This window comes from Cariama cristata, unplaced genomic scaffold, assembly GCF_000690535.1.
Source record: "Cariama cristata isolate BGI_N322 unplaced genomic scaffold, ASM69053v1 scaffold19509, whole genome shotgun sequence".
Classification (NCBI taxonomy): Eukaryota; Metazoa; Chordata; class Aves; order Cariamiformes; family Cariamidae; genus Cariama; species Cariama cristata.
The window spans coordinates 73,046-86,072 of NW_009634296.1; the positions used below are offsets into that span (position 1 = coordinate 73,046).

General features: G+C 40.4%; 1 protein-coding gene across 1 annotated transcript; it reads right to left on the reverse strand.

The window, feature by feature from the left end:
- Positions 1–428: 428 nt before the first annotated feature.
- On the reverse strand, positions 429–6,376 carry TLR5 (toll-like receptor 5). The gene is given in 4 exon segments (XM_009707107.1): positions 429–2,436; positions 2,438–2,623; positions 2,625–2,984; positions 6,333–6,376. Coding segments are annotated over 3 exon segments (2,547 nt in total). The 5' UTR covers positions 2,978–2,984; positions 6,333–6,376.
- Positions 6,377–13,027: the final 6,651 nt, after the last annotated feature.

The window sequence follows — 13,027 nt, forward strand, 5'->3', positions numbered from 1 at the left end:
AATTAAGTAATCCATGAACCAATGGTCAGGCTAGGCCATATGTGAAAGCATACTTGGTCACTCCCGTACAGTACCATGGGCTCTTTGTAAAAAAACAACCATGGGCATCCTTCTGTAACTGAAACAGAGCTGTGAGTAAGTAGTATTCCAAAAATCGGGACTAAAGGGTCTGAAGCTCAGCATCCAAAATGTGAAGCATCTGTGATTCATTTAATTATTCTGAAAATGTGTGTCATAGTCCATAAAATAATTGCACTTTCATATATTTGATGGTTGCTTTCAAGCTGTCTGCATGTTTAGTAAGATTTATACTGAAATAGTTATATTTCTACCTGCTTTTTCAAGGAAAGATGAAGTAAACTTGTATTTATTCCTGCCATGGCACAGCTGGAACTGGGATATTTAGAAAGCCAGCAACCCGTACACTATCAATGTGAGAGTGTTGCTACAGTCTGCAGCTCTATAGTGCTAGCTTTCCTTCGCACTTTTTTTTCCTTCAGAATTTGGCAAGAAAGGTTACTTAAAAACCAGTCTACATCTTGATAATCTTCAGGCCACCGCAAACACTGACTCCTTTGTAAACAGTTTCAAATTGGTTTGTGTTTCATCAGTTGATATTGAGAAAGTGACCCAACCACTACCATAATGAGGACATCTTTCACATCACAAAAGTACCTGCTCTAGGCAAAATTAAAGACTTCCACACACCACCCATCTTTGAGAAACTGCCTGGTCACAATGCAAATTGTTTTCCTGCTCTTCCAGATGGCATCACGAATATTGTTGATATGTTCTTCTCCAGGCAAGAAATCTCTTTCCTCAAAGCACAAGGTAAATCTGCTTTTATCAAAATACTGTGAATCCAGGTGCTTTAGCAAGGAATTCTGGACCCATTCAAAGTCATTTTTGCTGTAGCACAAATACGCATCATATCTGTATTCACTTTTATCTGTTACTTGTGGATGGCTGTCTATCTTTTTTTTTGTGATAATTTTATACCAGACAAAACAAGTTCCCCGACACCGAGTAAAAATGACTGCCATCAGAAACATTAGAAGAGTGATGGCGGTGAAGATGAATACTGAGAACCTGAGCGTCTGCTGGAGTTCATCTTCATTGCAACCATCATACATCAGAGACGACAGCAGTATCCCTGCAAACGCAGGTGGGTATACACAGGACCTGTCAGATTGTGAGCCAGCTAGCGTTACGTTGGTTTCATTTAGCCACACTAGTAGGCTCTTTAAAGTACAATCACAGACATACTTATTATGTGTTATACCCAGAATACTCAAAGTCATAAAGACTTCAGGCCCAGGGGAAAAAAGCTGGTTTCCAGGTAAGTTTAGGTTTGTTAGGCTTTGTGGAAAAAGCCCAGGAGAAAGATGAGACAATAGGTTGGAAGCTAGATTAAGTCTTTTTGGGGATCTTAGACCTCTAAAAATCTCCTGTGGAAGATCACTGAGGTAGTTGCTATTCAGAGGTAGAACCTGAAGTTTGGACAGTGCCCTGAACACATCCAAACATAAATCTCTCTCCCACACAAGCTGTAACGTATTTTCACCTAGATCCATATAGATTAACTGATTGTTTTCTATAACATTATCACTTTTCACACAGTAAGAGAAGCGATTCTGTTTTAAGAAGATATTCCGCACATCTGGAACTTGGAAAAGAATATACAGGTCACCCAGGTTTGCCAACAAATTTCTTTCTAATTCAAGGTATGTTGCTGCTATTGCTGTGCCAACTACAGACAGCTTATTGTCACCTAAAAAGGCAGAGGTCAGATGTGGAAAGGAAGGGAGTTTTTTAATAGCATTGTCTCGGAGATCAGTTATTTTCAGACCTGTTAAGTAATGGAATGATTTTTCACCAATCATCCCAATATGATTTTGCTGTAAATCAATATATATTACATTATGTAGACCCTCAAAAGTATGATCGTACAACTCACCTAAAAGATTACATGAGAGATTGAGAGTTTTTAGGTTTCCCAAGCCAAGAAATGCTTGCCTTTGGATTTGATTTATCTTGTTTTTGAAAAGGTTCAGCAATTCCAGATTACCAAGGCTTTGAAAGGTTAAAGAATTTAGAGAGAAAATTTAACCATTTGAAACATCAAGCAAACGAAGATCACTTCTTGCTAGTCCTGCAAATGTATCCTTATCTGGATTTTTTAAGTTATTAAAGCCAAATCCTGAACCCATTGTATGAGACCTAAATATTAAAGAACCGATTTGAGTCCCTTTAATGGCCTTACAGAAATACTGGACTTTATCTGTGCTCCAACCGTTGTCACTAAGGTCTAGTGAGTTAAACGTAATATTTCTAAAAGAATTTGGGCATTTGGCCCAGGCCATTTCATCTGTCTTGTACAAATTATTAGAACGGAGGCTAAAAAATAAAAAGTGCTTTCCTCAGAAGCTGCTAAGATAGGTTGGATATCTTGTTGAATTTCGAGTTCACATATTTCAAGACTGTTAGATTATAAAATAAGGGATGAGGCTGAAGTTTTGTGATTTGGTTCCCTGAAAGATCCAGTTCTAACGAGCTCAAATCTTGAAAGTTACATTCCTCCAGGATGGAATCTCCAAGGTAGTTCTGAAATAGATGGACTTGGCAAGCCCACAAAAGCATCAAGATGCAGTTGAAGAATCTTATTGAATCCCAAGTCTAAGGCACGAAGGTTTGGCAGGTTCAAAGCTCCTTTTCCTATGGTAACAGGATAGACATATTGCGTTACAATTTCCAACACCAACAAGTGCTCCAACAGTGGAAATGAAGTTGCAGTCACTTGTCTGATATAGTTGAAAGTTAGGAAAAGCTTCACCATATCCTTTGGCACAAGTGGAATATCTGTGAGGTTGCAATAATAATACAGGGAGACTTGGCCTTCTGAATAACAGCTTCTAAATGCACATATATCACTAGCTAGTGATATTCCAAAGACAAGTACTAGCTGTTGATGCGGCATCACAAATCTGTGTGAAAAAAGTGAAAAGAGTAAGCATTAATTCTGTAGTTGGCTATCTATGCAGTAAGTTGTACAGCACGTTTTTAACATTTGTAGAATAAAAGACTAATGTCACACTAAAAATTACTAGTGATTTGGGATTTTTCCTTTCTCTAAAGTCTAACAGGCATCATCTGATAGGCTGGCTGGTCAGAAGATGGGTCCCAAAGAGATGTGAGCACCCCCTACAAGCTGAAAAGTAACCTTCCTTTATGTACCTTAAGGGTGGCAGCAAAGCCCCACTAGGTAAGTGTGAAAATCTCGGCCTAGCTATTTATTTTGCATCATGGAACTGATAATGCTAGTGTATTAGCATAATTCCTTAATCAGTTATCCAAACAGGTTTAAACAGTTTGGATTACCAAAGTGAAGTGCAGTCGTCCAGTCATCTCCACAGAGCAGGCCAACGCTGCTCTTTCCCCGAGTGCTCTCCTTGTGAGGGCAATCACGCTATTTGGAATTCAGATTGCTGTCACACAGGAGTGCCTAACAGCCATGAATGTTTAAAAGAGGGACCTCTTTTGGGGCTCCTTGAGCTTCAGATTAACCCTGCAATGTGAACTTGTTCCTGAAAGATTTATAAATAGTTTTGAAAGTATAGGGATGAACAAGGCTAACAGTGGACGAAAAGAAAAAACGTGGTAGCCTGAAACTGTGCTGCAAGATTTCATGTTTTATGAAAAACTACATTTCCTGAACTGTAAATTCCTAAGCTATATAAAAAGGTGCATAACACAATTTATGCAGCTTAGTGATGAATCTATTTATTAATTTATTCCCACTCTGGATTTTCTTTGCACTATGCCATCTGTCTGCCTGTCTCTCTTTTTATCTGAGACAAAAACCTCTTCAAAGCAAGGAAGGTCTTTTTTATTGAGCATGGTAAAGAACAGAGCAAATTACTAGCCCTAAAGTGGTTGCTTGTGTACTGTAGTTAAAAAAAACCTTCTAACTAAGATTGCAACCATCTGCCTCTGCTTTTAAAAAAGCATTTATTGAAATGAAATGACAACCCAATGGAAGAATTTTTGTGACCTCCAGCACAATCTGCTTAAAAATTGCTAAGTGTAAATCCTTCTAGAACCAAACCCCCAATGGCCATCTAACATCTGCAAAGTAAATCTACTTCAGAGAGGAAAAAGGTTGGGCTTTGAGCCAGAAATTAAAAAGAGGTAAACCCCATGAATTATTATTATGATTTGAGGACACTGCTTCTTTAAAGCAGAAGTACAAAATTCTCTGCAGAGTATTGCACTTGAATTAAAATCATCTTATGCTTGTTGCCATCATACAAAGTGATTTCTGGGAAATTAAAAAGTATGTCAGTAGAAACCACTATGATATTCCCATTACAAATACCAAGTTAAAGAGCTAGCCATTTTTTAGAGACTATCTGCTAAATAGGAAGTACAAGGATATTATAGTACCGTTGAATCTCATAACTGGCACAATCTCACCGTACCTAACATTTTGGTGATGTTCTCAAAGTCATCTGATCATACTAAAGCCTTAACTTGTAACAACTGTGACTACTAGGGTGAGTCTGCAAATGTCCACCCTAGAGGCCCAAACACCAACTGGGAAACACGCATACCTTACAACTTAAATACTAATCTTGTAATTTTTAAAGACAACTTCATGTTTTTGGGACAAGGTCTGATTCCTGAAAGTAAAAGAGATTATGAATATAGGATAGAGTGCTGAATTCTGAAGTCCTGGCATTGTATTTTCATTCACATTTTGTCTCACTGAGGAATTTAGGATGTGCTGCAAAGAAAAGCAGATTGCAGGCAGTGAGTATCAAAATTCTGTTAAGAGATTTTAACTGCATCTATGGGGAATAATTCCTAGTACTAGAAAATAATTGTGTTTTCTACCCTTTTTTTTGACCTCGCATGCACTGTTAAAAGGGGACATTGTAAACAGTAAACTATATAATGTTTGTCTTTGTGACTACAAAATGTTATGGGTTATTAAAAAAGACACAACTAAACATACAGCAGCTCATTCAAGATCTTGTTTACTTTTTACTTTTCTCTTTGCTTGAACCATGAAAACAAAACATGAAGTTTCCCTTTTATTATTTGTTTACTATTACAATGGTTCATGTTGACACCATAATGTAAGATCTTTACCACAAATAGTTTTAAATTACATTTATCTTTCAGACGTTTATATTTCCATTCCTTGTATTTGCCCAAATGCTATGGCTGGTTTTTAAAGTTTGGGAAATCACAGCATCACCAAAACCAGTGACAAATAAAAAGTACTTTGGAAGTCAAAATTTAATAGACCTGTATCACCACAAGGAAAAACTCAAAATCTTTAGAGTGGAAGAATTAGAAAATGTTGTTGTTTTTAAATTTTAAAACGTAGCTTTACTTTTATTATTAGAAAATAAGAAAATGGTGAAATATTTCTAGCCACCTTTGCTTTTACACTTAATGCTTTTCCACATTCTTCTAAGTTAAAGAGGTCTCTAACAATCTCTTAACAGTTGTTACACTCCACCTCTGCTCTGGTTTGGTGACAAGGAAGATTTCATTTGTAAACTCTTTGCTCCCTCAATTTTTTCTGCATAAGTTACTACCTTTTCCCCTGAATCTTGGCCCTCCATGAGCAGGAGGAGGATGCTGGCAGTAAGTAATGCCTTCTACTGCTCTCATGAGGACAACAAAGATTTTTAATTTAACAGAATCCCTCGATGTAGCGTTTTATACAGCCCTTCACCATTGTACATTAGCACCTAAAACCTTTTGGAAAGAATATTCTTCCCACAAAATGACGATCTTCCCATTCAGTTATGTGCCTGTGCATGGACATGGAGGTGAAGGGATGTGTAAATGCTTCATTTGTTATTGAAAACTGGAGCAATGAAGTTTAGAGAACCAGAGATCACGATGTGAGATTTTCTTTCCTTCTACCACATTGATGTAAGTCAGGGTAAGCCATAAAGGGAAGGGGAAAAGTAGGAGGGGGAGAAAAAAATGCAACAAATACTTTGGGGATGGAAAGTCCTAAGCAGGGTATGTTTCTGAGCAATGGAAAGAGCTTTTACAATGGAGGGTGGATATTCTTCCTGGATCTAAAGGCAGCAAGCGAGTGCATACAGAATGCAAATCCTCTAGCTCTGGTCTCAGTCTCCTCGGGAAGTGTGCGTCTGGATCAGGGAAGGCTGATGCAAATGCTTTGAGTTGTCTGGAACTGACCTACGCTATTGTACAAACTTTGTTAAAAACCCAGTTTTGTTAACTTGGTTGTAAATTACCTAGAAGCTTCCACTAGCACAGCACAAAAAGAAGGGAACTGACAATACCTGAGAGTGGATGTTACAGTAGTGCCTGTCCGTCTCAGCACAGTGTGTACACCTTAGGGCATCCACAGAGGCTGTCAGTAAGCTGAGCCTGAAGTATAGCTGAAGAGGAGGACTAAGCCTGTCTCCTTTTCGATGTACACAAGCCAGGAAAGAAGTCAGAATAACAAATCTCCCATGGAGATCTAGAAAGCACTTGCCCTTCCTCTTTCCACACCCCCAACAAAAACACACTGGAGTCCACGTAAACAAAGAACAGGTTACATACTCTATTTATGTCCTTGCTGATGGCCGAGCGTACTTGCTTGCTTTTTAAAAGAGTGATCTGAAAGGAAAATTTCAGTCTCAGAAGTGGTTTTGTGCAGCATTCAGTAGCATGCTGACTCCCTCCAGCAGCCTCCTGTGCTTCCATCACATAACTCCAGGTCAAATATGAACCAGCACACGCCAGTGGAAGTGAGCAGACATGTACCCTATGTGCAGCAGGCCTAAATGGTTCTCAGTTGTCAGCCACAGGTTTTGGGGAACCAAGCAGCAGAGGTCCTGGCTATCTGGGTGGATTCTAGAGAAGACCTGTCTGATATAATCCTCCATAAGATTTAAAGAGTTTGAAAATCTTTTCAATAACCTATTGCAGTGACCATGATATTCTTCTAAGGAGATTTTTCCTAGGTGATGACGCAGTCAGCCGGAGGAATTGTGCGCCCACCACAAGCACAGATTGCTTGAAATAATTCCACAGAACTGAAGTCCTGTGACTACAGATACCGGTCTTTTAGGTGTTTGGATGTGGTCGGTGGATAAAAAGGTAAAGACAGAGGTAAAGCTGGTAAACTTTTCATTATCTGCGGGGGGGGGGGGGGGGGTAAATTTTTTTTTTTTGCTCATGTTTCTGTAGGTCACTGAATCACAGATGAGTAGGGTATATCTATAATAAAGGTAGCAGTATCTTTTGATGAGTGTGTTAGAATCTCATCTCTAATTGCTGCAAGTCTGCTTTAGGATTAAGGGATAAACATTAATCCTCCTGCCAGGTTGGAAGGCTTTTTTTTCCCTTTAGCTCCATAGCTAAGGGTCTTGCTGTTTGGACAGCAAGATGTCAGAGCTTCCTTGGAGTCTGAATGAGTGCTGCTGTTACCCTGCTGTCTTTCTGTGAAACACCACTAGTTGTCACAGGTCGCACAAAAGCTCCCCAGAGAAAGTAAAGAAAGAAAGATAGGATTAAACTACTTCAGGGTGTATTTCTTGCGTGTGAAATCAATGCATAGAAGATAGTCTTCTTTTCTCACCTCTATACCCAAAGACATTAGGCGCTGAAGAGACAAAGACCATCTTAATTGTCCCTTATTTTTTTTTTCAATAGTGAGATGGGTTTGCATACAAAATTACACTGATTTAACTTAAAATTTGATATGCATGCTGCTTTCATCATCAGTGTACAACTTTCCTTGTGAATGTTTTGAAAATACATGTAAGTCACCTTCTATATGTGTATGTCCAGAGTCCAGCTAACTGAACAGAGACTGTTGTATATTCGTCTAACCTAAGCTACACTGAGTTTGCAGCAGTGTTTATGAGTAAGTTTCTAGACAGACTGGTGCCACACTTCTGCTTTCTGGCAGAATCTAAGATTTGAATTCTCCGGTTTGAAATCTAATCAGCAATGGATGTTTTCTGTGTAGAAAATCAAATAATTTCAAATGTGTTGCTTCTGATTGTTAGATACTAATATAAATACATTCTTGCCAACTTCTGTCCCCCGGAGTAGCTATCCTGCCTTATAGGCATGGACATGTTTACAGTTGTGATAACAAATTGGGGGTTCTGCCCATATACAGCTTCTGAATTCTGCTTGAAGTAGTTATCCTCTTAGTATGAAATCGTTCTGGCATACTATGCCTCTACACAGAATCCAACATTACTGACAAAGGTTGCAGGATGTCTTTCCCAGACCAGAAACAACAGTCAGTTGTTAAATCCTTTTGGAACAAGAGATTAGCCAGTTCCTAGAAGAGTTCGTTAACCCCAGATCTTTCTGGCAGAAGCTGGCAAAGTGCAGCACTCACAAACAGCATCAATAGTCAGCTCCAGGTACAAAGCACACGGGCATGAAAGAGCTGTTGGGAAAAGGAAACGATGAACAGGAGGAGTTTGGAACCTTTGCGTAAGGGAGGACACTTTTGCTCAGTTTCAGATTAAGCCTGATTTAGTATAGATCTCAGCTAAGAGGACTCTGAGATTTCAAAGGGCTCTTGATTCATTCCGCAAGTTCTGGAACAAGAACCCTGACAAAGTCAAAGAAATCCTTTCATTCTTCTCTCCTTCCTCTTTCAAACCCGGTTTACTTTTGAGAACAAATGTTAGGAAAATGTTCGTGTCCTGATAGAATTAAAGCTTTAAATACCTGATCTTTGTACATCTGTAACTGATCTTTGGCCGTGTTGCATACAAGGTGCTTGGAGCGGCTCCAGGAAAGGGGTTATGGTAGATACAACAGTCTGTTACCGCTCAGCCATGCTGACAGGACAAAGCTGAGCTGTAGGGTACAACAAAACACACATACAGCTTGTTGGCAGTTAGGGCTGAAATGTTCGCTCACAGTTTAGCAGTGTGGGACAGCTGAGCCAACCCAGAAGCGCTGCAGGAGACTCTGCGCCTGGCTTGAGACTTGGTATCTCAATGAACGATCTCAGTTCCCATCTCCATCATCTTTTCTTAAGCTCCTTTCTCTTTTCACTGTACTTCAGCTTAGGCATGAACCAAGCACACCAGCATATAAAGGAGGTTTAACTCCTACATTAGTATGACCTACTGCATCTGTCCTCTTTCCACATTGCTATTGAGTCTGTCTGGGGAATTTTGGATGTTAGCTGCCCAGTCAGAAGAGTAACCCCCAAAGTCTCTGAAGACTAGAAAGCATGCACAAACCTAACACAGCCCACGCACAATTATGTACCCTGTCCCTGGTACATGGCTAGTGCAGCTCCTGTCTTTTTTGGCTTGCATTGACTCTTCTGTGGAAACACCCAAACAGAACGAAGCAGACTTAAAAAAAAAAAAAAAAACAAAAAAAAAAAAACCCAAAAAAACCCAACCCCACAAACAAACAAAAAGAGGAGAATAATAAGCAAACCCCACTGCAAACAATGGAAGCTTGTCTCTGTTGTTTGTATGTCACAGGGCTGTGACTTCGTATCTCGAACAGTTGGGCTGGCTACCTATGACTTTCAGGTTTTCTGAGAATGGGTTGCTGTTGAGGCAAGAGGCTGTAACTTTGGAAACTGGTACCTCAAAGTGGAAGGAGATGTTAATAGAGGAACTGAGGAGCTAACTACAGTTCTCCAATTCTGCATAACAAGGGGAATAGTGATTGGATGCAACATTATGCCACAGGCATGTATTGACAAAGTACAGTAGAGGACAGTACCATCAGTTGCTAATTCTGTACTCTGTACATTGGGCTCTAAAGTTGAAGTCTGGTTATGGATTTTAGCTAAACTAGCATTTTGGATTAAAAACCAAAATCAAGCAACCAGTGTTCTATTCTGAAATAATTCAAGGAATTTATCTTCCAACCCCTCAGCAAAAAATCCTCACAGCTCTTGCATTCTTGTTTGCACAGCTAAGTTTCTGCAGGAGATACAAGGTGCTGTTACCTAACATATTTGCACGCTTATAGCCTCATGGTGAAAGCAGTTCCCTTAAGTGACCCCCATGCAGCTCCTGAGGAGGCTGCTTGGGGCTGTGTTCTTCATATTGATCTCCATAACATCTGAAATCGCTATGCAAGGCTCCTCGCCCTGAGAGGTGGTGCCATGTGGGTTTATGACTGAAGGAAAGGCCTTTTGGATCAGATTTTAGGGAGCTGACTGCCTAAAATCTACTGAAATTCACCTCAATAGACAAATGTGTCTCAATCTCATTCTTCAATTCTTGGGTCCCTTCCTGCCATCCAAATGGAAGAGTCTCCCTGTTCAGCTTTCCCTGCATATTCACATGTCACAATTCTGTAGGGAACTGATAGTAATTTCTACTTCTTGGAGAAAGTGCAGAACAGGTAGAATATAGAATATTGTCTAATACCCTAATAAGGTATTGTCTAATTAGGGTATTAGTCTTTTCTTCACTCGGGGCAACAGTTCTGGGTATCTTTCCCAGAGGCTGGTGATACACACTGACTGTGAAGGACTATTTGTATTTGGCACTTGGTAAAATTTCTCAGAAAAAAACCCAAAGACCTTCAAAGAGCAGCCTTTTTCTTTTAATCTAACAGAAGGCCTACTGACAAGGAGTTTGTTTCTAATATTTATCTAGGCCATAAAAGAGATCTTGAAAGATATATCACAAACAGTAAGCCTTTGTTCTTAGACTGGCCAGATAAAGGCCAACTGCTATTGTGAAAATTTGTATTGCTGCTGTTATCTGATTAGATCAAATCTACTTACTGAAAGAAAAATAAAGCTCCAAGCTTTTGCCCAGGCTCTAAGCCATCATAATATACGCGTTTGTGCTCATAAAAAGCTGTGCAGTGTAAACACAGAGTTTTCTTCATGGGGCCCCTCTAGCCAATTACAATCTAAAAAAGAAACAATTTCATTCACCAGATGATTAATGGATGTGCCCCTTCTGAGCCGCTCAGCCTCTCTCTTAAGTTGCTAGGATGCTTAACTCAAATACAGCATTTTCCAACTTAAAATCAGGAAGCATGTCATAAGGCAAGTGAGTACCGTGACTGTTCCTATCATTGATGGGGAAAACCTAAGACAGTAAGGCATTTAATGACCTGACAGAGCCGAAGGACCATAAAAACAGCCATTGGTTTGGGTAATCAGAAGCTACCTATGGGATGTAGTGATCTAGTTCCTGTTTATCATCTAGATTTATTTGTTTGTATTTATTTATTTGTATTTATTTGTTTTGATATCCCCTCAGATTATATGACAAGATGCAGACACACCAAGACAGTACAATTCCTCTATATTAGAATAGTTCTTTAAAAGAAAGCAGTCTCCAGAAGGATGGGAAAATAAACTTGAAAATACAGACTGAAACATGCTCTGGGCTATTTCTCTGGGGAACAGTAAACTGGATAGGCACAGGGAGGGTGCTGTAGCCCCAGACTCCAGCCCCACGCCCCAGCTCAGTTGTTTTTTTAGCCACTAGCACTGTTTGGAGTGTCTCCCCCCTGAGCAGAGCCCGCCTGCTCTTTTCCCTGCCTGAGCAGCCAGCTGGGCTGGTTGTTCCAGCTAAGTGCCCCAGCACTGGGCACTGGTCCATCGGCCAGCCCTGGGCAGCCCAGGCTCCTCTGCCCCTGTGGCTGACGGGATAATGAAGGGAGAGAAAGCCTCAGCTAGGCTTGAGAAGGGGGCCAACAAGGTTTCTTACGCTCCTCCAGGTCCTAAGGAAATTAACTCCTCCAGGCTTCAGTGAGGACAGTGAAGATTCCTGGTTTGTTTGGTTTTTTTCAACTCGGTGCTACAGTTGTTTCCCAGCAGAGAGGCTTGTTCAAAGCTGCACAAACCACCGGTAGGTAGCCACAGTCACCACTCAGGTATGCTTGCCTCACACCCAGAATCCACATTGACTTTCTTTTTCTTTGCAAACTGTCATGTGATAACTGCCTGGTCTAGACTAGAAGCCATTCCAGGGAAGTAGCGTTTCCTTCCTGTTAGTTTCCCTTCCCTCCTAGCTATCATTTTGGACTGTGTTTTTCACAAAGTGGATTTAGCCCAGGGACAAAAGGTCCCTTTTTGTGCTCACAGGATAATTAGAAGCAGCCAGGATTAAACCTCTTACCTGGAAAAGATCAAAGTGATAATAGGAAAGGACTCTCCAGAATGACAGCCGAGCTTTTAAGTTACAGGAGGCCAACTTTCACAGATGGGACAGAAATTCTTGAGGGAGCAGCAGTAAGTGGAAAGGCAGCATTCAGACTCCTATGGTCACAAGCAGAGCTCTGTACAGCCTTATCTGGAAAGCTAACCATTTATAAAGCTCATCAGCACTGTTATGCCTGTGAAATAGTGGTCAGGCATAAAACAGCAGTAATGGTTCGGTAGCTGAAGTCAGCAAAGATGACTAAATGGCTAGCCGGAGGGGAAATGGCGTGGTTGCCACACCTGCACTCCTGGGACTCAATCTGGGCACGTTGTTTATTAAGGAACTTTTAAAAGGGTATGGAGACAGGTGTCTAAATATGTGGAGCCAAACGGAACAACTGATAACAAAGAGATGTTTGCTTTTGCAAGTATGGTTTTTGCACATACGTTTTAAAAAAGCAATCAAAAGATAACAAGCTGCAAATGTCCAGTGACAAAAGGACCATAAATAGAGTACAAAAGAGAAACAGCCAGCCAATCTGCCCAGCATTTAAGTGAAGTTAGAAACCTGCTCCACTCTTCCCTGGAATGGAGGCGTTGAAAGGATACCTTCTGAATGTCATTGAAATAGGCTTTAGATCAGAACTGAGTTAGCTCTTAACTTGTCGGTGGAGGAGAAAAATGTGAAAATTACACTCACAAGTATAGCTGACATAAGTTTGTACTGTAGAACCTGTTGTGCAAAGGAGATCTAACAAGTGAAGATGACAGAAAAGTAGCTCGTAGCCTTCCTGAGACAGTTGCTGTGTGAGGCTGTTGGTGAGTTAGCTATTTCATTAACTCACACTATGGTAGTAGAGTCCTAGGGCTCACCTGTAT